Source organism: Temnothorax americanus, unplaced genomic scaffold, assembly GCF_048541705.1.
Source record: "Temnothorax americanus isolate GAGA-0224 unplaced genomic scaffold, ASM4854170v1 Scaffold5, whole genome shotgun sequence".
Classification (NCBI taxonomy): domain Eukaryota; kingdom Metazoa; phylum Arthropoda; class Insecta; order Hymenoptera; family Formicidae; genus Temnothorax; species Temnothorax americanus.
In genome coordinates this window covers 3,446,590-3,472,417 of record NW_027509657.1, presented here as the reverse complement: position 1 = coordinate 3,472,417, position 25,828 = coordinate 3,446,590, and the positions used below count along the sequence as shown (strand labels likewise).

The following is a 25,828-nucleotide window of genomic DNA, read 5'->3' as shown; positions in this document are numbered from 1 at the left end:
TCCTAACCAAGAGATTAAATTTCTCTTTTCCATTTATGTTACAGGTAAGTCCACATAATCGTACAACGGGATAACAAATCGCAAACTCACGGTTAACTAATTCAGATGGTGGACGTCTAGCGGTAAGTTAAGACTTTACTTTTATCACTTAGCACAAAGTTATTTTTACCGTTGCATTTTGTATTAAATGATAAAAAAACGATTGGACATAGTCCGCATTATATTTGTGACAATTGATAAAATCCTATTGTGAGGACATCCGGGTTATTATTTTTCTTTGACTATACACTTTATTATATTACATTATCATATTTATAACAGTTGCTTTATGCAATTTTTAAGTTTATATATAATTAATAACACACACATTACATTATATACTATATATAGTATATTTTTCTATGGCAAATTAATCCATTAATAAAAGCTTTATAATCGAGGCGATTTAATCTCTAATAGTAATACATTATGCAATATTATATATAATGATACACGGAGAATATTACGGGATTCTTTTTAGAATAACACTAGATATGACTGGCTGCTGCGCCATTTAGTTTCACAAATCGCAAGGGAATGCGTTATTGAATTATTTTATGACAAGCATGACCGTCGTTCTCGGTTGTGTTAGGGTCACGTCGTTTAACATAATAAAGGTCAATTGCCCCGTGGATAAGCACGTTAGCCGTCATTGCATAATTTACGAATTATGACTCCGTCTATCCTCTCTCGCACGGCTGCTCCCGCCGCCGCCTCTGAATATATTTCCGTCGAGCATCGCTTAAAAGTTAATCCCCTCGCACATCGTTTCCGTCGCAATAAATCTATAGGGTTCACAATTTACGGTAAAACACGTATCGATGTCTCATTTTCACGCGGTACCTAACACGAGATTCCTATACCATTTTTCGCACCTGCGACACGATCAAGGATGTATACACCTCGAGAAATTATCATGACAAAATAAACTTAAATTGATGGAAAATACGAACGGAAAATTTAAATATTATATATAGTTAAAAAAAATAGAATAGAATGTAATATTGTTAATATAGAATAAACAGGAGATAAAAAAATATATATTTATAAAGATATGTATTAAGAATAAATAAAAGACAAAGTTCTGTAAACAATTTTAATTTATCTTTACGTACTGATTTTACTGAATAACGCATATATAAAAAAAATATATATATATATATATATATATATATATATATTTGAATAACTTTCATATTTTAAAATTATTTTTATATGTATTTTTATGTGTAAGCGGTTAAACGTTATAGATTCGAAATTTATAAATTTTATAAACGAGCATCTTATATTTCGAAGTAAACCAGTCTGCAGTCGTGAACGGTGATGCAGCATCACCGTATTTAGGATTTCTAACAATTACTGGCACTGTGTTTATTACGAGAAACCGTAATCTCGTAAAGTTTGTGGAATTGCATGCGTAATGGCATAAATGGGAAACGAGGGCCGATCTCGTCGTTAAAACCGCATGACGTTAAACTCTACTTAACCGAGTCGTTCTTCTAAAACCTTAAACTACGAAATTCCACATAATGTTTCTAATCCTATCATAACACACTACAAGGTGCTGATTAAATCGGCAATTCTACTTTAAAATAATTTTTTTTTTAATTTTAATTGACACTATGCGCAGAGATATTTTAGAAACATGTTAATTTAGTTTTCATAGAATGCAAAATAAATTACCTCGAAAACGCAGTTATTCAGTTACGTTTTTATCTTTCTATCACAATTTCGTGTAAAGAATGCATTAAAAATGTATGAGCTCTCGTACGTGTTACTACCACATAGCTGAATTTATGTTCGTTTCGATATACTAACTTATTGACTTATCAGTAATTCTCCTAATTACACCGATAGTGATTGAAATAGATAGTGGAAATCCAGGGTTTATTCGCATCTGGTATAATTCAACTTGTACCACAGAAATCGATTTTTATCCAGTCACATCAGATTCGGCTCTCACAATCGTCAGAATTATCGGCTATCGAGAATATCGATTCTCGACCTCCCGTTCGGCCGTCACCTCATATACGCGATAGGTTGTCGCGTACTTAATTAAAACTCGCGTGTCTAAATATAGCGACCGAGTGCCACGGCATTCCAATCGTGAACATTGGTTGGTTAAACGCACGCGAACGTATTTGTATGTGCCCGCGAACCCATACAGGACTTCTTCGTGTCCACCTGCGGATTCAAATGACACTTGTCGGAAACCCGCGAGGCTCATCAAAAGCTTTATTTATATATACATATATTTCGAATAATTAAACAAAAATTCGTTCAGGTATAACATATTGTTAAACTTTTTATTCGGGAGGGAAAGAGCATATAGCCTAAAATAGAAGGATCTCATTCTTATGACATATTTTCATCACTCTTATCTCTTTATTTTATTTTTTCTGCAGGAAATCTTAAAAAAAATGTGATTGATTTTCTATTAAAAAAAAAATATATATATATCACCCCCAAAAGAGATCATGCGCATTATATTGGAGTATATAAAAAGCATATTACACTTTCGCGTCTCTACGTATAAAATATCAGATGATGTGATTAGCAGCGAAAACGCCGGCTCGATAAACGATATATCGCGCTATACGCGACATGGGGTCTCTTTTGCGCATACCGCGATTGTTTGGCCTTCATCGGATCGCGTATATCACGTGCCGCGGATTTAACACGATCGTTTCGGACGCATTCTGACACGTAACGAACTGCGTGCAACTGCGTTCTGACAGTATCTATATGTACAGGGTGGACCGAAATGCAGAGCGAGAGTCTATCGGTACGCGTGACACAATCGTTCGGGAATGCCAGTGGGAATTATGTTAATTCCATGATAATTAAATTAAGTAACATCTTTTTATAAATTACAAGATAACGCAAACTAGTGTGATACGGCTGAAAAAAACCTATATATTTAAGCCTTTCGATTTTGCACCGGTAAATGACACGAACAAATACTTAGCGATTTTTTATAGTTAACCATTGGCATAGAGCGGAACTGTCATAGCAGTGCATGTCGTATATTGGCCAAATTCTAATTCCTCGACTGACTGTAATGCGTATAGAGTATAGAAAGTCCTTCAGCTAGGATAGCAATTGCTTATCACGCCGAATCAAGGATTTATTCAACATCAAAGCATCGCCAAATCGAATCTCTTCATGCGAAATAGAGAACATCCATGAAATTGAGTTTTCTTCTTTTTTCCTCCGTTTCTTTCTTCTACTGCAATTTCCTTTCTGTATTTATTCTGCGAATGGAATCGTGTTTTCGTAAAGCGGTTTAAAGTACACGGATATAGCGGAAACTGATTGTGAGGGAAAATTAAACGGTCAGTTAGTGGTGAAAGAAATATGGACACGTATTACAAGTAAAACGGTACATACCGATATACGCGCAATCGTGGTACGTCAAATTTAATTTAATTTAAACGAATCGGTAGCGTTGCGGTAGCGTTAATAAATTTTTCCTCGTTGATGATTCGACTCTTAATGATCCGAGTTGAGGCTCGTTACATTAGCAGCGAGGAGCAGTTGCATCGCGACTGTATTGCGGGCGAATCTCGCCGAGAGACAGTGATTAAAACGCGACGGGGGGAACGATTGGGAACAGAGAAACTGAAAGCTGTTGTGCGCTTGGCGATTCGCCATCCATGTACAGACTCTGTCCGCGAGAGTCGGCTCGAAAAGTCGTAATGAAAAATTACAATCGCAATGCGGAGAAACGCAGACTTTATCTTTAAAAGCTCTAATCTCGGTCGCAGTGGTTCAAGGATGGGCCCACACAAAGTGACGCCATGCGAATTTATAACTATAACTTGTTTATCGCGATCTCGTGATACTGAAAATTCGCATTTTTGTTTGTAGTCTCTCAAGTTTGCAAAATAATTTTAGATACATTTAGAACGCACCAATTATTACATCAGGTGTATTTCTGCGAAGTTTATAGAAAGATTTATCTCATTTCTAATCTTTCAAATCTATAATACATATATAAACGCTAATAATTTTATAACATTACTTATAAGAAATATAATACTTATAAATAAAAAAATTATAATATGCCAAAAAAGTCTTCATGTACGGGATTGATCGATCTAGTATCATAAATCTGAATTAATTTTCTGTATTACGTACGCTTTTGAGACTTGAAGCGCGTACATACATTAAAAGTTGCGATGCATGAAAAAATGCGATTTAAATAAAGGTCAGTCTGGACGAGCTGCAAATTATTCGTGGGTCGGATCAAGGAGCCGACGAAATGATGTCACTTCCGCGCGAGTGACATCATTATGCCTCGGCTCAATGTCAATGTTTGTCTTCGCATTGGTGATGGCTGCCCACTGGAGAATTCGTCCTTTCTCAGTTTGCAGCTGGCACGAGTCGCGAGATTATGATAATCAGAGACTTCCGGTATATATATACTTGCGTATTCCCTCGGAGAACTTAGGAGATATGTATAGATTTTAGTTTTCGAGAGGGAAACAAAGGAAGGGGAAATTTAAAAAATTCCGTGATGCGAGTGACTAAAACTATATCGCAATGGCATATACTATTCATTTACTATTCATCTCTCTCTCTCTCTTTGGGCAGTAAATACTTACAGAAAATCAGACGAAAGATTTGAAGAAATCTTTCAAATGTTTTTTAATGCTGTTTGCATATTTTAAGGTGGTCCTTTCGCGGACCCAGCTAGTCAAGTAACAGTCCGTCATGAGGTAATTGAAAACAAACATAGGGACAAACATTACACAACATCCCAATAATTATAATAATATAACATGATTTTACACGCACGATTTAATCGTATTTAATTATTTACTAATTAAAAAAATATCACAATAGTAGTGCGGTTGGACTCGATTTAGGTTAGGTCAGGCATGACAGTACGAGTAAAGCAATATGCGCGTGGATCCACTACTTATTTTAACCTCATATATCAGAGCAAAACATTCGGCAAGCCCTTATTTTCAAGGTATGTACGAAATCCGGAAACTTCAGGGAATATTTTAAGACATGAATAATGTATTCATCTGATCGCTGAGTACATGTATTATTCGTTGAAAACCTCGGCCGTGGCGATTTGCATCGTTCTATCTTTCTCGTTCGTTAGATGTAAACAAGGATAGAATGACAATGGCACGCTCCGCGACCGCACATTTAGAATGACTTATTTCTTGTAAACTGTCGGTAACCTCACTTGATTTTTCGTACACATGTCCCTTATTACTGTATATTTAACATATATCAAATTTAGGTACTTATCTAATACTTGTTCTCACGAAAGGACCACCTTAAAAAGTTATTAACCGATAAGAGAAGCGGCGATGTAAAATACAATCAAATAATCGTTATTAAAATATTTGATTGTATTTTACATCGCCGCTTCTCTTATCGGTTAATAACTTTTTAAAGCACCGACATAATCCGCGAGCTATCAATCTATATTGAGTATTACGTGTACACGCGATTCCGGCTCAAACGAGTATTATGCACGATCAAAGTTGTTATTGGATTTCAATATTACAAGGTATTATAATCCAGTTTCCAAGTATCTTTTCGAGTATGCGAGAACACTACAGCGTTGTGACAGCTTTTAAAAGGTCATAGGTAACGCAGCGCAATCATAATTGTTTGCTCCTCGTAAGAATATCAGTATGAAAATATGAAAAGAAGAAAATGTAAAAATGTACTTTTATTTTGTCTTAAAAAAAAAAAAAAAGACATTACATTTTACATGTGCGTTTAGATGTTGCATTAGTGTTTCAGTTATACGAATTATAACACCATTGCTTCGTCGCTTAAAATTGTTTCTCGCAAATAAATATAGCTTTCTCAAGATTTATCTTTCTTTTCACGGCATCATCTTTTTAAACATAAACATATTTGCTACACATTTGCGAATCGTGATTGAATCATTGCAAGCTTTGATTTGCAGAGCGCTGTAATGCCGGCTCCGGATAACACTGGACGTCAAGCAAAGATTCTCGTCGTTGCTTTACGATGTCGCCGTGTGATTAAAGTCGCGCAATAAAATGAACCTGCACTGTGAACAAAAAAAAGAGATAAATAAATCTGCGAGAGATGCGCATAAAAATTTCGATGCGCTAGCTGTTTGTATATAAAATTGATCGACGTAATACATATTTATGAGCCATTTGCGATGGGAAGATTGATCTTGCTAATTTCTTCTCGAGCCTTTTGATTAAAAGATAGTAGAACAAGATTGGGATATCAATTAACGTTTATAGCTCATTAATTTAACTAAGGGACAAAAAATGTTTTAGTAAATAATTCTTGATTTAGAGACGATAAATTATTGACCAAGATAAACTTGAAATCTCGAAAGAGTTTGATCATTATGCGACTTTGATCATTTCCGAGAACGCGATACGTTCCCTAATAGATACATCCATTACGTCGGACTCTCTCGGACAGCCGCCAAGTTTTTCGCAATATAAACGGCATAACGGCATTGCCAATAAAAAGCAGTTGCTGGTTAGACGGTGGCAGAACGTGTACTTTTGCTCGGCCGGAATTACCGTCATTATAAGAGCTTCTTATAAGACATTAATACAGTAATATTCCTTTGCTTTTTACGTTAACAGATGATGGAATAACTCAATATAATATGCCTGTCATGCTTTCAAAATTATCGTCTATCATCACGGTCAATCTTAAGTGACGTGTCTTAGATCAGCTTAGATAAACATCAAGATTCTGAACATCAAGATATTTATTATTGATTTAAGGCGCGAAAAGAATCGAAATATTAAAAGAAAAACAATATCTCTTTCAAATGCATAAGTATACAGTAGTTATTATGTCATGCATATTACATATGTCAAAAGCGATAACTTAACAGTATTTTTAGAAAAAGAGCTGTGGAATATTTAACGAAAACGTAAGTAATTTAGATACTAATCACAAGATATTTATGGTAAATATTTGTTTTTCGCTATAGCGGATTTTCGGGAGCAATCCGCCGATTTCTATAGCTCCTTCTTTCAATACCGATGAGACCGTGATTCCGGAGAGTTCTCGAGTTGCGCCAGAGCGCGCGAGCCGGAATCACTGTTCCCTCCAATGAAACGAGAACGGGCCGCGCGAGAGTGAGTCACCGCTATATTACGAGAGGGCCGGGGCACAGAACGCAATTGTGACGTGCACCGCTAAATGCTTAACGAGTCGCGCCCGCGGTAAATCCAATTAGAGCATTTCTTTCGCGCGGCGCGCCCGGCGTATACCCGGATCCGGCGCGAATTGGTCACGTATCCGAAGGCCACAAACAATGCGACGATAGCGCGAATTACGCGACGAACTGACGAAAAACGAAAAGGAGCTGTCGGCAGCCCCCGTTTCGGTGGACATTCCGGGAACGATTGACTTGTAAATTGAGGTAAACATGACGCGCAAGATCATCAAGCAGACGCTGTCACGCTTTAGACTCGATCTTAAGTCCATTCTTCGCACACTGAAACACTTTTTTTTCTCGCGCGTAGCGTGGCCGAGAGAGGAGAAAACGGCCTTCCGACGCGCTGATATTTTTCAGCGTAGGTGTCGTGCGATAAATGTAGATAAATGTAAGTGTGCCAGACAAGTGGTAGATAAATATGTAAATCCTAAACGTCACATTGGACGATGATATATAAAGAATATAGTCTTTAAGGAAAAGTGAATTTTGCAATTTGATTGCAATGGAATTTCAATGCTCAATCCCTACGATTTATTACAAAATATAATGAAAAACTATTTTATTATAAATTATTTCAGAATTATTAATTACTTTCTTTTGACCTAAATTTTTTCCTCGATTTTGACAATGGTTCTTTGACAAAGAAGGCTATTGCTCCTCAAGATTTTTTAGATTTCAAGAGTATAAATTAAAAGGTCTGGTCACAACACTTGAATTTAAATTTTGCGAAAGTAATTTAAATATTCGCATCTCGAATATTAATTATTTTAATTGATATGTAGCTTTTTACTTTTATAACGTGTCCATTTAGGATAAGTCCATTTCCGATTTGTCTGATGACCGGTTCTGTAATTGATAGACAATGTTGACAACTCTTTGTATTCTGTATAAAATATAATATGTGTATATAATCTCGTTTATGCGAGAGAGTAACAAAGTCTATATAAGAAGCGTTGACTGTTGTTGGCGTTGCGTTCCTTCGTTGACGGACGCAGGGAATATCGGTCACGACTAGGTGGAATGGAAATCGGCGCGCGTCCATTAACTCTTCTGATTATTAGCTAGGAGGGTCTCGTCGGTGTGAATGACGCCTTAAAACCGTTGCAGTGCGTGTGGTAGCGCCCTTGAATTCCGATAAATATGTGGGCAACGTCTGTCTTACATTATGGACGACTATGCATGTCTGTATCTATAACTTACGGATCCGACCTCTCGTTTTCGTGCACTTTCTCGAAGGAAACACACCCAAAGACGAGCACCGAGCGCGACGCTCAAATAAAGGCTCTGGTCTCTCTTAAATTACGAGATGTATCTTTCATTTATCATCTCAACGCGACTTTATTCGCGCGCAAATATGTTATAAAATATTTTCGTAAATAACAAGAACGCAAACAGAGAATAAATGCAGATACATCTGTCTTAGTAATGGAAAACGGAATAGATTAAATGCCGATTAAATGTACCGTGTCGACATCTCTGTTAGTTGACAAAACCGGTGGATCAGCAGAGCCACTCTTTTCAACTTGGATAGTCAAAGTGCCAGCCGATTCGGCTCGAGGTATATTCTCGGTCTTGCCATTTCGGGCGAAAAAGTCGATACGCGCGTAAGGGGCACCGTTCACCGTGTGGTCACAGCACGGCGTGCAAAAACGTGGGGGCGTTGTGACAGGACCTTGTCGCGGCCCACACGCAGGGACGTATTTGAAGATTTCACGAAAAGCGATTTTAAACAAAGAAAGGCCGGGCGCTGCGGTCATCGACAAATACGAAATTATTGACTTCGGTGCTCAAAAAGTCGAGAAATTTTTTATCGCGGAGCTTTCTTCAATCATACTTCTTGCCCCAGCAAACAGAGAAACGCTTGAGTTTTCTTTAGTTTAATATTTAAGAGTGCAACATTTTCCAAATTTTATAAATAGTGCCACACAGTCTAATTATTTTAATTTTTGGAATTGTAAAATTGAACGAAACTTTAATATCTCGAGTACGCAGTCTGCGATTATTTGAGTCTTCTATCACGGAGATACTTATCTAAAGGCACAATAATTGGACCGTTCGAGCGAGTAAAGTGATTCCTTTCTTGTTCTCTTTCTCCATTGTGGCTTTTGATACTAGCAGCCGTTTTACCGTGTCTCCATGCCGCGGAACAAAGTGACTTAGCCAATATATATGAAGTTCTTATCTGACACGCGTCTTATGAACCACCTGAACAGGTAACTGTGATACGTCCCCGGATTCAATTTATTTTTGCGTTACATTTTTTGAGAAGTGCGCGCGACACTTTTTCCATTATTTTACTTTCTAAACTTTACCCGTTATCTCTCGCATTAACTTTCTATATACGCTCCGATATTTCTCGACTGGCAAAAACGTCTCTACGAGTGTATCCGGCGTACGAGATAGTGATATCATTTTAAAGTAATACTTGCTCATTCATTTAAAAGTATAATAATATGCGAAATACAAAGGTACATTTTTAATGCATACGCGAGGGAACTTTTATCAAAAAACGTTATCATGAACGTATGTAAAAAACTACGATCTTATCGTACTTTTTATTTTAACGAAAATTTTGCGTAATTAATTAATGAATGTGGGCCATTTTAATTTGAATGTTATCTAAAATTAATTATGCTACACATAGCATAATTTAGCGATTTCGCGTAGGTGTCGCCGGAATTAATCCTTCCACGAACTCGTACGAATGAAAACTCTCACGAGCCCGCTTATTATATATGCCATAAAACGACGTCGAGATTCGACTCTTCTTTCCTCATCGTGCAACACCTCTATCTTTCTTTCGCTTTTTTTCATCTCGTCGGCAAAGGATCGTGAGTAGATTCGCGCGACTGCAAATTCATCGAGCAATTAGAGACGAAAGAAGCGCAAAGCGGAACTTAATTGTGCGCATTTGCAGCGCTGGGGACCCGTTAAACAACCGGCATGTTACCTGGAAACGGTTCATCCTCTCCGGTTATGGATAACTGGCCCTTCTACTTCGCCATCGGAATCGTAAAATTGCAAACCGGCATTTTGCGACGTCTATGTATAACCGGAACGTGAAACGGGGTGCAACTTTCGATTCGACCATCTTTTATTTCAGAAAAGGAGGAATCTTTGAATCCAAATGCGCTTTCGAATTTAATTGTATATAGGCGATTGTTTGAAAATTTAAGGATGACAAGAACATTTCGGTCAAGCTAAATTATAAAAATAAAAAAGAAACATAATCCGTCTAACATTTTTTACAAATATTAAATTTTATATACAGCTAAGGATCTGTCTAAAGAAGCTTTACAATCATTGTGAAAATTCCACGAGAAGAATAAGAGAGGGCGAATGTGTAAACTAAGCGATCACGGCTGTATGCGCGATTTCTCGCGAAACGCAGTGAAACGCCACGCGATGCTGGAAGCACGCGATAAATTAATTACGTCGACCCGGAGAAATTAATCGTCTCGAGAGCCGCGATAATTGTTGCGGCATGATGCGCCGAAATTTTAATATCCGATCGGCGATTCTCGCCGGCGGTCGTTCGATATCGATATCGCCGCGTCCATGCGATCGCGCGACGATTTAACGAATTACTCGACGACGACGACGACGAGGACGAGCGGTCGCGAGCGCGAGTCATGCAATTGATCAAGATATCATCGTGTCGTTGTTGCGCGTCCGACGCTCGAAACGGGAGACGTGATATATGAAGCACAGGCCGATTGTGTCTGGCTTTACGGCGTGACGCAAGAGTGAAAGCCCGCTTATGGGACACGCGTGATTAATAACGCGCGTTCGCGAATCGGATACCGGGCGAAGAAACGCGCTCGATCCATCGAGTCATCGGGCCGCATCGGCTCGCCCCGCGATAGCTTTTAATCGCCGTAAACACGCTGCCCGCCGCGCGATATAAATTATTCCGCGATAGCTAATCATCGATGCGCGCACGGGCAACGATTCAGCTAATTTAGCGATTATCCACGCTGCAACAGAGAGCGGTGATATTTCGCGCGTTCAATGCCGTCTTGGTCTCGCATTGTCTTCGATAGGACGGAAAGATTGCAGCGTGCCATTTACGTGGAAACATAATGGATGGGTGCACTGGTGAACGATCAGCAGTGAATGACCACTGAATCTATTGTTTTTGCGATCGTAGAAAATAATGTAATTATATATTTTTTAGTTTAGAATATATAATTTTACCAATTTTCTTATTATTATGTCATTATTGATCAAAACCGTTGCGTTTAATATCCCATGTGCATTATTCATTTTTTTATTCGTACGCTAAAAGCTGTTTTTGTGTATCGGAATGTATATGAAAAGAAATTCGTACAGAACATTTCTCGAGGCACGCAGCGATTCGCAGTAAAATCTCGCCGCTCGCCGCACCCGCGAGGTCGAGAAGCGATTAGGCACGCACGGACGGCTCGATTGTGCGTTTCGCCGAAGAAAATATCTTTTTCTTCCTTTATACCACGCGTTTTCATGTTGTGGAACGTCAGCGTTTATTTGGCGATGATTCACGGGCCGGTTCCTTCCCTTTGCCATTTCAGCAACGGATCGTTCGTTAACCCTTTCGTAGCTAGACGCTATCGCTATTGTCTCAAAGCTTCCAATTTCATTTAGAAGAAAAAAATCATAATCTTTGTGGATGCTAAATTTTTAAATTGTCAATTTAAATATAATAATGTTGACTATATAGGGTTTACATTATCGTTAACAATAAGAATCGACGGCCGATTGTTGAAAGTTTTATGACGTTATTATAATCGGGAATCTCTCTTACCGACAGTTGAAGATCTGTTGAAGATTTATGTTGTAATTACTGAGAATTCGAAGAGTTTTAAAACATTCCTGCTGATGATCACCGATAGCTTCAATACTGGCATATCGAAATTCGCACCAGTGTCGATTTCATTGAATCATTTGTAATTTTTCGCGAGATAAGGAGAAAACGATTTTACGAGCTAGATCATATCGTGTAGTGTTGAAGGTGCTTCTCCTTTTCCCCTCAGCCCATTCTTTTTTCTGATGGTTTTCTCCCCGTCAGCGATTTTGTCGTCTGACTTTCGTCGGCGTAAACAAGCGTTAAGTAACGTTCTCCATGGGATATTACCTTTTTTTTTTTTATCCAACCAGCCCCATTAAGAGATCGCTAAGGTCTCATTAAGCTGCGGGACCACGGTCGGCGCAAGACAGCGGCGCCTGTAGCGCCGACGACATTCTCGAAGTTCCTGCGAGAGTATCCGCGACGTCCACCTCCGCCTGGATATTCCGAGTATAATGCGCGAGCTGCGCTTTCATGCGCAGTGCGCACGAGAAGAATTGCAGCAAGCTCAACTACGTCAAGTTTAATTGTTAATTTCTTGGCTTAATTCCTAGGAATTTGCTGATGATCTTCGGCGTAACTCTTTCTTTGGAATTTAATTTCTTAACTTGATATTTAAGTTAGTCGCTGCAAATAAGAGGAAAGTTTTAATGAGGCGTAATACGGATGACCCACTTGCAAAACCTTGCAATATCAGTAATGAGAATATAATATCTTTTTTTTTTATATTTTCGCACGTTTAGCTCCTTTCACATTTGAAGTATGCCATTAATTTCCGCGCGAACGCCCGGCTCGAAAGTGAAAGACGATGCTTCCGCTCTCGTTCTGTCGTTCGAAAAAATATATCGTCATTGGTTTCTTGCGTCTTAGCTGTCATAACGAGATTGACGGAACATGCTTCTGTCATTAGTCCCAGTTCAGTAGCTTCAGTAGAATTCACAGGTAAATTGATGTATCCTCTTCGCCGCAATTTATCGCATCAAGCTGTTGATGTCCTCAAACTAGTTTAGAATTTCCAACTCTTAAAGACTCGAGTTTCCTCTTCAATTAGCAAATATTTTCTCGGAAAAGCAAGCTTTCTTTTGAGCATAAGCTTTTTATCAATTCCATATGCTTCACCGGTCGATTCGAGAGACCGATGGACCTCGGTGATGTCGAAACTTACATGACTTGACATATCTCGTGATTGTCCAAAGTATCAGCGGAATCGTGCTCACCTTAGGGAGGACCGCAGGACCGTGAATAGGAGGCAAAAGAGTCGGCGGCGCGAAGGAGGACGAAAAGGGGGGACGACGTGGCGCGCAGTGGTGACGGGGTAGAGAGGGCATAGCGAGGAAGGGGAGGGCCCGCGGACGGCTGGAAGCGAGGGGGGCCTCGACAGGATAGGGGGCTGGGACGGGAGAGCGGGAGGAACACGCTCTCCCTCCGGTGCACACTCTCGTGGTGACTCCGACCGGCAAAGTGCTCGCGTTCGTGAAAGTCCACAGACGACTTTCAGGGTCGTCTGCTGCGCGCGTTCTCGTCGTCGTCGTCGTTCCATCCCGAAGCCGGCTAGCGGCTTCTCGCCGAGGAGGAGCCACCTCGAGAGAAGAAAAGACCGGCCGCTCTTTCGCACTCTTGCAAGTTTTGGCGAGGCGCGAGAACTCGTGAGGATCCAAAGATCGTCCTTCGCTTCTCTCCCGAAAAGAAAAACATCAGAGGCGAAGAAAGAAAGAGAGAGAGAGAAAGAGAGAGGGAGAGAGGGAGAGTTCCCGGACGCGAGACGTTTACGGTTCGGTGAGATTCGGAAGGTGTATCCTTGCGCGGAAAGTACAAAGGATTCGGCGAGGTACTCATCGCGACGGCATAGTGGATATTCAGGCGTGTCATCATTCAGCCGCGATCATCGTCCACGTTGTTGGTGTTTGTTTATCTCGATGTGACGCCCCGATTTCAGTGGTCCGAGAAAAACTAAAAACTCCAGTTTGATTTTTGCGAAGACTGTGGAGGTCTGTACGAGCCGCTTCTGTTTGAGATGAAGAAATGGTTCGAATCTGTGAAGAATCTGTGCGGTTAATTAGTTCGATCAGTTTAAGCGTTTTATTCGCCAGGAGTAAATTTATTAGTGACATATTTTCGTGTCATTTTGAAACTTAAACCTAAAGCGTATTTTGTATTAGAGCATCAGTTAAATCCTTTTCGTTGAGGAGATCTTCTTGTCTGGATGTGAAATATTCGGTGAAAAAATACGGGATACGTTTAAAAAGGCATGATATTTTGCGTTTTCAATGAACGGTGCTTTTGATGTTGATTTCAAAAATCCTAGTGAACCCAGGTAGTTTCAGTGTTCCTGCACTGACGTCGAGTTACGAACACGTACACACGGTGGATGACGAAGGATCGGAGATCGATCGGCATCGACGGTAGCCGTTGGGCTGGTTCGATATACGCGAATAATAATAGGTTAGCGCTCGTACATTTAACCGTGCGTGTCTCAAGGCGCCTACGTTTCTCTTTCAAGCCTGGAGATATCGTGAGGAATTAACGACAACTTTCCTCGGTGAAAAAAGTTGCGAATTTATCTGTACAAAGGACTAAGGACTTCACTTCGTGAAATTCTTTTACTGGAGAATTTCAGTGATATTAATTGCTATATCAGAAATCACACCCACATATATATCATACAATATATATACATACATACACATACGAGCGATATCATTTGGAAATATAACAATTTTATTCTTCAAAATTCCGTTCCTCGCGAAGATGACATCCCGCCTGCGTGGCCCTTCGGCGGTGAAGGACGCGCCGAGGGCTGCCTCGTTCGCCAAGGATCATTTCCATCGAAACGAGCCGGAAGTACACTCCGGCCGGTGTAAGAACGGTGGACGCGACAATCGTTATCATTTCGGCATGTCGAAGCAACATGACAACAAGATAGAGCGGAACGGACGGGAATATAACAAAAATGCGCAGACGGAAGAGAACAATGCCGACCTGTTGTACAAAAAGAGCAGACAACACTTCGGTTCCTGGGATATCAAGGACGCCGTTCAGGACGACACGAGAAAATCGAAGAAACAGGATCTCGAGGACACGCAACTGACAAATGGAAAATTTAGGAGCGAGCCCGTGAGTGTGAAGCTGATGGATAAATTGCACGATCGCCCGGAGTATCGAGACGAAGGATACGTAGGGTCCTTGTCGAGAGAGGGTCGACAAAGAGGCGAGTCTGTCGAGAGAGAGGCCAACGGCTCTCATAAGTCGAGAATAAAAGAGTCCTGGGAAGAGGAAATGGAGTCGAGGAATCGAGGGAGGAGATCCAAGATTAGCAGGAACAACGATAGCAATAACGATTCGATGCAACCCGTCGACGAAAGGGACATACTGCTTAAGGAAATTGAAAATTTAGCTACCGATGGCAGTCAGTCGCCGGACCGTAGGATCCAGGCGATGATCGAGCGATTGAAAACGCGAGAGGAGAGTAAGTTACGGTCCAAGAGAGAGCAAAGATCGGCAAGTCCTGAAAAGGAAGCGCGCGGCATGACAAAAAGCGATGGGAGGAGTGACTTAAGATCGCCGATCATCGATCATCCGCTCGATAATCTATCTAACGATCAAGGTAGGAAATTAAAAGATGATGGCGACGAGCCACGCAGATCGAGCGAATCGAAGCTGCGTGGAAAACCCGATCGAGAAGTGGACCGGCGCGATCGCTCTACCGATCGAAAAGCGAGAAGCACAGAAAGGCGGAACGTGGCTCGCGAACCTCGAAGAGACGACAGTTTCCGAAAAACGAGCGACGAGAGAAATTACCGGAGAAGATCGATAGAAGAGGAGGAAAGTCATCCGCGATCGAGAGACAATTCTTCGAAGACGAGGAGTTACACTTATGAAGGCTCGCCGGAGGACTTCGACGTGAGGCTACAGAGGTACGACCGGGCTATCCTCGAGCCCAGGAGGGATCTGGACAGAAGTTCGCCCAGGCGAAGTTCACCTAGACGAAGCTCGTCCAGGGAACCGAATCTGGTCAGGAAAGAATCTTTAAAGGAGTACGATCGAGAACCGATAACCAAGAAAAATTCCTTCAAAGCTGAATCTAAGAGGGCGATCAGCAAAGATCGCGGTGAGTCTAATTTAGTCAGAAAAACATCCTTTAAAGATCGAGATAATGACTCGTATAAGAGGCACCTTCCGAAAAATCAACACGAGGCTTCGATCAGGTATTTCGGCAAGGATCAAGACGATCTGTCGTGCAAGGATTCCTTCAAAGATGTAAACATAGATATAAATAGAAAGGGTTTCTTCAAGATACGAGATCATGAATTCGACAGAACTTTTCTGAAAGAGCAGAACGACAAGGCGGAGAGGAAAGTCTCGTCCATGGAACAGGCAAGTGGCGTCAGCAGAATTGTCCTGAGAAACGTTGATGACGAATCGAGTAGAAATAATTCATTTAAGAATGCAAATGAAAATTTCGGAAAGAACTCGTTTAAGGAAAAAAATGCCGAGCCCGGCGAGATTTCTTACAAGGATCGCGAAAGTAATACAGAAAAAAGGAAAAACAGCTTCAAGGATGACGACAAGGAATTCGGGCGAGCATCATATCACGATTACGAGAATAATATCGATAGGAAAACCGCGAACGAACGGTATATCGAGTTCGGCAAAATATCCTTTAAGACGCAAGACGATGAGCTACGCATTTCGAGTCCTTTCAAGGAAGGGGACAACGAAGCAATAGTAAGAACTAATTCCTTCAAGGAGCACGACGCTTCCTCGAAGAGACGCGGTTCGTTGCGAAGCAGAGATCGCGAAGTGCTCGAGAAGAAATCGGACAGGTACTTGAGAGCGTTGTCGCCACTGAAGAAGGACGAGCTAGAGAGTAACGCCAAGGACTCGAAAAACTTCTGCGCCAAGTCCTGGCACGAGAGTAACCGGACGTTTTCCGCCAAGTATCTGCGGGATCATAGTAAGCTGCGGAGTGCTCCAGAAGGGCGTCTCGAACTCGAAGTCTCGCCCGAGCGAAAATTCTCGGTCCTGCAAGACGCACGGGGCAGCACGGTTGAGACATTCGATCCCGAGGAGAATCGCTTCGAGACGCGCGGCAGGATTGACTCGGGCGACAGCGAGTCGCCGCGATTCTCCTCGACTCGCGATCGCAACGGTACCACGATCATCAGGATACGACCGTCGGAGGATTCCGGAGGAGGCAGCGCGACTGAGAGGCGCCGTCGACGTCGTCCAGCGCAGCAAGTATGCGCGGTGAGGCGCAGGAAGGCGTACGAGGACGACGACGAGGACAGCGATGAGGACGAAGAGGAGGATCGTTGGCGGAGGACTCGAAGGGACGGCGGAATCCTGCCGGGGAGAGGCGGCGGCGGCGACGCCGGCGGCGCGACACCCTCGAGAACGGTCTGGAACTACCGCGAAGGGGTATGGCACTTTCATGAGTCAATTGCTTTCGATCGTTCCTTTATGGTTCAGAGGCGCGAGGCGACTTTTATAAATCGCTGGAGGAGATGAAAAAGACGGCAGTCTTGGTTGGGAACGATAAACTCCATGTGGCGTTGAGTCGAGGCGTTTATCGAAGATAAGTCCCGAGCAAGAGAGAGAGAGAGAGAGAGAGAGAGAGAGAGAGAGAGAGAGAGAGAGAGAGAGAGAGAGAGAGAGAGAGAGAGAAACCCGACTTTCCCGTTTCTTCGATCCCCATCACCATTCGCAGGAACGATCGGCTTATAGTCAAGGCGATTGTGTCAATTTTCCGCCGTCCCTGGAATTCGACTCATTGTCAAGCGAATTTGTTCTATAAGTTCGAAGTCGTGCGGAGACGAATTTGTAACGTCACGTGTGGTTGTAACGCGAGAAGTACCTATAGTAATTCTCGTTCTGCCCTCGTCTAGTATAGCAATGCATCAGTAGATGGTCATTTAAGAAATATTGTTCGATAATTCTATCTTCTCGCTATAAACAGGATTATTATTTATAGTCGACATACATTACGACTTAGCCATTGAATGAAGTTTAAATCTCCTTGTTGGCTTCGCGCGTGATAGGTAGGTATGATGTATTACTTGAAATTAATAACAAAAGATATTTTCTTTAGATTTCTTTAATTTAAAGGTTATTGTGACGGTAAGGTTATTATGATAAGATCATAAGTCATTGACACATTTTTCGTAGTTAAATATTAGAAAGGATTAGATACTGATTTTTCAAATTAAAATGTTATTAGCGTATTTAATATCCTCTTAAGTGATACCAGAAATGTGCAATTAAACATTTATCTCTAATAAATAAATCATGGAAATTACTTAACATTATGTATATTATTATTAGCTTTTAATAGCTAATAAGCATAATTACGGACTATTGGCAGAATTACCATTTAATACCTGGATATTATGGAATTACCGTACGAGCGTGATTAACTGTAGCACAAGAGAGAAAGAGAAAAGGGTTTATCCTTCGTTTATAACTATAATTATTGGAAATTATACCGTATTCTCATTTTTAAGAAATATAACGATTCTTATATGATTATCACAGAAGTAGGAATTCGATGGTCATTATTACTGATGCACTTAATAGCGATCTTTTCGCTGAGGGAATTCGAAAAGTTCGGATATACGGAATTTAAATGATGAGATATATATTAGACTGGTTTGGTTTTTTGTAGTTGTGGTCCGTGCGCACTTTGTGTGCTTGTTTATCGGCGATTTTCCGGGATCGCTGGCGAGCGAGAAGCGGCATTGTTATCTCTCGCGCGTCGAGTACGAGCGACTGAATCACCATGGAAACCTTGCGCAATATCGCACGCCTCGTGCACTAAAATTGCAATTTGCCTGGAATTTCGCGATGGCCGTTTTACGGTCGAGAGAGCGCGATACCTTAAAATTAAGCGGCTATATTGGAGACGATAAGTTTCGTAACTTGCGAATATAAACACAACACAGCGAATTGTGTGTAGCAGGATTTTATTAAAGTTCTCCTGAATAATCGGTCTCATCAATTTTATTCTCCAACCCTCGCAATGCGTTACATTTTACTGAACCACGCAAAATAATTTCCCCCCTTTAAACCTATAAAATACAATATATTACATTCATCTTATTCTTAATTCACATTCACAGATTCTTTTTTATGTTTTACAATACAAAATATTATAATTACATTAATCATATTCATAATTCACATTATTATTTGTTCTTGTACATGTTTTTTAACATCACACATTAATTTTTATATATTTCTTAAATTGTAAACGTTTGTTACGCGATCTGCAAGCAACTGTTTTCTTAAATTAAACAGTATAGGATCAATGCAACTTTATTGACGTTCAAATGGCACGCTGGTTTCTTAACAAACTTCGTAAGCGTTTCAGATCCATCCAGAACGGGCAATTTATAATTTCCATTTATCATCCACGTCTATTTACGTCCACAGGGTGCACAAATTACGCTACATCGCGGTTCAATCCGATTAAGTGAAAGCTGAATACCGGTAGTTCGGCCGCTACCATTGCTAATCCTTTAAATGGTAATGACGCAATGACTCGCTGTGATCCTTCTTGTGAAAAAAGTTTTCGTAAAGTTAATTTCATATCGCATCACATTATTATCATTGAATCAAACAATTAATTAATTCGGAGAAAAAATGTAAGATATTTAATAAAATAAAATAAAATAAAACTTTCTGCAGCTGCTATAGTTTGCATTCATACGTAACGTTAACAAAAAAGTAAGAGTTTATTACTTGCATTTAAAATCTATAATGGATTTTTATTTAGTATTTTAGTATCTTTTGCGCTCTATGCAAAGGAATAATTAACTATTTTATAAATAACCTTAATGATTTTCACTTCAAGTTTTGCAATTGTGGCTCGCTGATTTTGAGACAATCAATTCAATTATGCATGATATCGTGAAACAAACCAAATTTTTCCAACGGCGGGAATTACTTATCAATTTGTCGTCGGGTTTGCCGTGCGCACAGGTTTTCAACGCGTGGACTTTCGCGCAATCACCTTGTCTATTGGCCAACGCGTCACGCAAATGTCAGCGAACCGCCCACGAGCTGAATGGCCAGTATCGCGCGTAAGACACGTCGTTACGGATAACATCTCTCCTTAAACGGGTCGTCACATTAAAAACGCGGCCTTTGTCCGCGGGATAATCGAGTGATCGGTTCGTTAAGGGGGTAGGTATGAGTGTTGACCCGTTATGTCCTAATCAATTTCTCTTCCAAGATCCACCGTATATGAAATTGAGATGCTAATTATATTGGCCGAATGCGGGAACAATACCTAACAATTTTTACTCAATTTAATGCGGATATTAAATATATTATATTATTTAAGGAATAATAAAAATACGTAATTCAATAAAACTCACTTACAGTTTAGTTTTCGGTTCAGTTTTCGGAAAAATTTTATATTATTTCTTACGTTTAAGATATTTCGGAATAAACAACACGGAGCAAACATTTTTTTTCCAAATTTGTCGTTTACATCTATTCAATTGAAAACGAAGATTAATGCAATCGTTCCATTAAAAATCTAAATTCTAAATGCGCCGCATTTTGGCATCTTAACGGCAGCTATATGATCCGTTAAAATAGCGACCGAGCGAAAGTGTGTAGCCGTCGAATCAAACCAGATTCGTCAAACTGCATTCTCGCTACAATTCTGCATTACAGCAGCGCCGTTAATTTCCAACCGCAAATGATTGGAACAATTTTTCACAACGTTCGCGGTATGTTAATTCTATAAGTAATTTGTCTTCTTGAGCAACGCAGCTGCAATCAAAAGCATCGTTTAATCATTACAAGAGCTACTTTTGCGCATAAACTTGTAGATGGATAAAAGGTCCTTTAATGCTTAGAGGGATAATTAATCAGAACCACATTGACGCAATAAAGTTGTAACTTTGATATTTTCGAGGGGTTTTCCAACTAAAATCAGATTAATTACAATTAGTTAAAAATTCTCATTAATCTTCAGCAATCGCGACCCTCCTTCATGAACAGGTACACGCTCATTTTTGAACACAGATTACATACATCAATTTTTGTAAGCGACGTAAGGTCGGGTATGAAAAAAAGTCATCGATTAAGCGCTCGTTTCTCTCGCTCGTTTATATTTTCGTATGATCCGCCTTGACATCGCGAGGGAAAGAGCGGGCCCTTCACCGCGCGATGAGTCAGGACGAAAAATATGTTAATTAAACAGCAACGCTCGGCGCTGCGGGCATCGTTATTCGGTATTGCTATATATAGGCAGCTAGAGACAGATCGGCGACGGCTGGCACATTTTCCAACGCGTGTCTACTCGATATTTGGCGATGAGGCCGGCAGTGAGCGGACCCACGTGGGCGGACCGACCATATACGCCGGCCGGAAGGTTCTTGAACGCATCCAACGCGCTTCAGACACTTTCTTCCATCCAGCGCGGCGGTTTTCTCTTCTCCTCTCCGTTTGTAGACAAACCGATGACTACAGACCGAGAAGACTAAGAATCTCTCGACCGATGCAAACAATATAGATACTCAGCGGTTCCTTTTTAATGATCTACGCTCTCAGACATCAATTCTTTAACCACTCGCAGTCACATATTTTGTCAGAAGTTCCTTCCGATAGATTAAAAATTTTTTATCTTTAATACTTATTAAATCTTTTTAATACTTATATATTGAAATAAATAATTCTTATGTGTGTATGAGATATTTACGTAAAAGAGTGATGATGTATCAGTAAGTTTTTTTACTCTCTACATGATTGTATTAATCTTCCCATTTCCCTTGTTTTGCGGGATTAAATAAAAATAAAAATTAATTACGTCATTTTATAACCTGAGATTATATCTCGGATTACATAATATTCTACTTATTATGAATTCTCTCTAATTTATAATAATTACATTTTGTGTGAATATATAGTGCCTATATAAATTATAATATTTAATATATTAGCATTTTATATGTCGTTCCGCCTGTTCTCCTTTTCGGTGAAACGTAACCTTCTTCGAAAAATTTATGACGTCCCATTAATTTGATTTCCCCGGTGATCATCGATGAATGTGAGCGCGAGCTAGGAAAAAACGCGCTGTCAAAAATACTTGGGACGTTTTTAAAAACGCGATGGTAGCCGGCGACTAACGCGCGGTGAAACATCCATAATTTACGTTGCTCGAGCCCGAGTAATCTCGGCTTCCAGGGCGTGCAAGGAAATCGACGTGTTATTAATGTTTCCTGACCGAAGACGATAATGCGAGGTGATAATTGCACTAGAAGCGGCCAGTAAATGGGCTCGATGATAATGTATAATACACCTATTACATCCTGCCCGTTCGTCGATTTATCTAATGTGGAAACTGTTAATAAATGTGCTTAGAGCTTCCTTCCTTAACTTACAGTCCGAGCAACATTTTACGTTCGACATCCAATTTCCGGATACCATTTATCTGGTTTAGTACATCCTTGATATGAAATCTTTGGTTTTTACAGCGATATTCTCTTAGTTGAAGGCCTATTCTTTTACAGTTTGAGGGTTTAATTAGTCCTTCTCTTTTAGTAAAAACAAAGACAAAGAACGCAGAAAATTAAAAAAAGGAGAAACATAAAATTTTTTAGTCGCAGTTATGTTTCGTGTCAGCTTCGCCGACACGTCGACAATTATTATATAGCGACGAGCGCTCATTAATGGTTCATCGTCCGCTTACAAATGAGATAAACACCACCTTGTACGTACAGTGACATAACAAGGCTCGCGCAATTATAAACTTTTCCCAATTGCACGTGGTTTATCGTTTCGTGAGGACCTTGTCCCCATTCACACGTGTCAGCGAGCGTCATGCATGTACAAAACGACGACGTACTTTCCCGTGTTGTTCTTCTTCGCCATCACGGGAAAAGATTTGCGAGTTAGAATTTAGAATACCAAAGTGCTAATACTCCGCTTTTAACACTCAATATATTCCCAACATCAATATTTTTCTTTACAATTAGACGTTAACGTGGAATTACCTTAGCTATCGATATTTCAAAGGCAGTAAAAGAAAAAACGTATTGTTCCGCGCAAAACACTGATTGCTTCTGAAATATTTTTTTTTAATGTATTATTTTCTGAATATTTTATGCATTGCATATTAAAATACATTAATTTTTACAATGTAATAGACTTTAACTCAATGCTGCAAAAGCTTTAGATTGCAATACTAAGAAATCGACTTTGAAACAGAAAAATTATTTAGTAATATTGGTACATTTGACACACAATGAATGAAATAATCGATATTTTTACTAGCTTATCGAATTGTCATCAAGAGCGTTTTATAAACCAACGCTCGCGCACATAACGGTTGACATTTACAATGATCCAGACCTTTCACTGTTCTGCAATTAACGTGATTTCATTGGTCACGTCGATCGAGGACGTTTGCATTTATTGGAATTTGGACGACATTTACGTTCAGACATTTAGACGAATAATCTACTACGAATTTCATTTGCCGATATTGTAGATAGCTTTTTTAATATTTGCTATTAATTTATAAATGTTTTAAAATTGATCATTAAGTCCAACATTTTTAAAGATAATTGATTTTAATTTAATGAAAGGCACCATTTATTATAAGATATTAAGATTATATTTCGGGGTATATATTTGAATGATCGAGCATATATAGAAACTTTTTCTCAGACTATCAATGAATAGATAAAACATAAGTTCATGTGCCTGCTTTAAATAAAATAAAAAGAATTATTAGGATTAAGAATTAAGATCAACTTACATTATTAATTTATCATACTTGTTTATCACATTTGTTTATTTATTAACGAATTTACTCGCTTTCTAGGGCGTCCTCATTACGGATGTGGAAGAAGGGCAACCCTGTTTGCAGTGTGGAGAAGCATGTTCCGGATTTTCACCGCATAGTTGGAGGTGAGTCTTTTTCGCGCAATAAAGAAACAAAGATTGAAACTATGGCTGAATGTAATTATCAGATAATTCTTTCTTATGTCAATACGAGTAAGCATGTCGTACATAAACATAGGCCTCGCTTTTTGGTCTATCTGCAATGTCGAAATGTGAAATGGTCAAAATTGTTTCCATTACGATTGCGGAAATAGAGTTTCTACGACGAAGCCTTCTGATTATAGTACAAATAATGTTATTATCCACGGACATGCGGTGAATAGAGAGAAACAGAATCAAATCGGCGAGAATCCGATCGCGTAATCGGGTTGCCGAATCATGCTGAAACTGTTAGGTTCCAATGACCGCGCGACGTATCCATTACCCCGGCAGCGTAACCCAGCAGCGGTGAAATTACCGCTCGGTAATTACCCTCCGTGACTTACGGCCCAGTAATGCGGTAATAGCGAATTAATTGCCTGAGGCTTTGGGGAGCGGAGGTGGGGCCGCCTTCCAGCATCTCTCCGCTGCAAAGAGAAAGGCGGGCCCGCTGCGTCATGTAGTGCATTTATGGCATGGAGATGGATTCACAGTTATATCCCGCCTAAGGACAAGTCAAAGCGCGCAAATTTTTCACCGCATTGCGCTAATTACGATTGTAATAATTGAGAAAAATACGTTGCGGATTTCCAAAAATATATAACAGCAGTATCTGCTCTTGTTATAATTTTGACTTGAAAAGAATGTCGAAAATATTTTATTTCTATTTTATAACAAAGAGAGAAGATAAATGTCTGTGATTACTAGTAATCTAATATTTAAAAAGAATCGCGATTAATTCTTTAAAATTGATATATAAAAAATATGAGATATTAAATATATGTCCTAATTTTTTTAAAATAATTGCAAGCATTGCTTTAATCAATTTCTGTTTGTTCGAATAATCAATTCTATTTAACGAATAAACATTATTTACATATTATAATTATTAATTTTATTTTAAGTGTTTGGAAAAAATATATATATAAATATAATATATATATGTAGAGGACTAACAACTATGTTACTAAAAATTTAAATCTGAGATACCATGACAAGTTATTACTCAAAATTTAACGTTTGTCGCTTCGTGGAAAGCGTAAATAATAAGTTCGATTAATAATGAATTGTTTAATGTTGAAGACATACAAATTGATGTTAAAATTAAATTCATGATCATAAAAAACTTTTTTTAGTACGTGACAGAAAGTGAGATTCAAAGAAATTACAGTCAGGGCTATTTAATTATCGCGAAAAACACTTGTTAATGTCAGCCAAAGTGGAGAAAGGACGAACGTGTCCGACAGAGAACATAAAATTGATGATGAATCGGTGCCGCTGTATCCTCGACTCGCCGTTTTGCACTCGTTGAAAATTAGTCTCGTTAAACAGGAAGAGAAACAACAGGCCCGGACATAAGCGAAGAACACGGGCGCGATTACGCTCGAGATCGGGGCGCACGTTGTAAAAATAAATCGTTGACATTTATGGGCGGTACGGTGCTCTTTCGGGGACGTCTCTTTCACTCGCGTCTCGGCCTCGAATGATTAATAACTGCCGATCTCGTTGACTTAGAATAAGCAACCGTTGCACAATTCCCGACTCGTGCAATCCATTCATGATTATCTTCTTCGGTAGCGCAATGCAAACCAGTACATCTCGAAGATTGCATTAAGCGTAGGATAGATGCACCTACGTGAATAACTAGTTAATGAATATTGTTAGACAATCTTTTATTAAATAATAGTATACCGTTATATATTTGTGCCTTGAATATTACGTAATTTTTTCGAATATCAAAGCTTTGTGCGAAAAGTGTTATTATAAAAGAA

The 25,828-nt window shown here is 39.7% G+C and overlaps 1 protein-coding gene across 2 annotated transcripts in view; it reads left to right on the top strand.

Moving 5' to 3' along the window:
* The window catches only part of Lmpt (four and a half LIM domains protein limpet), a 113,467-nt gene that overhangs the window by 13,559 nt on the left and 74,080 nt on the right, over positions 1–25,828 (top strand). Inside the window, exons 1-2 of one of the 2 annotated variants that reach the window (XM_077418550.1) lie at positions 14,796–17,480; positions 23,899–23,984. In XM_077418550.1, coding sequence (XP_077274676.1) covers positions 14,811–17,480; positions 23,899–23,984 — 2,756 coding nt within the window. In that variant the 5' untranslated portion in view covers positions 14,796–14,810. Of the gene's footprint in view, positions 1–14,795; positions 17,481–23,898; positions 23,985–25,828 lie in introns of those variants that run through there. The other variant, XM_077418553.1, reaches the window with a different exon arrangement.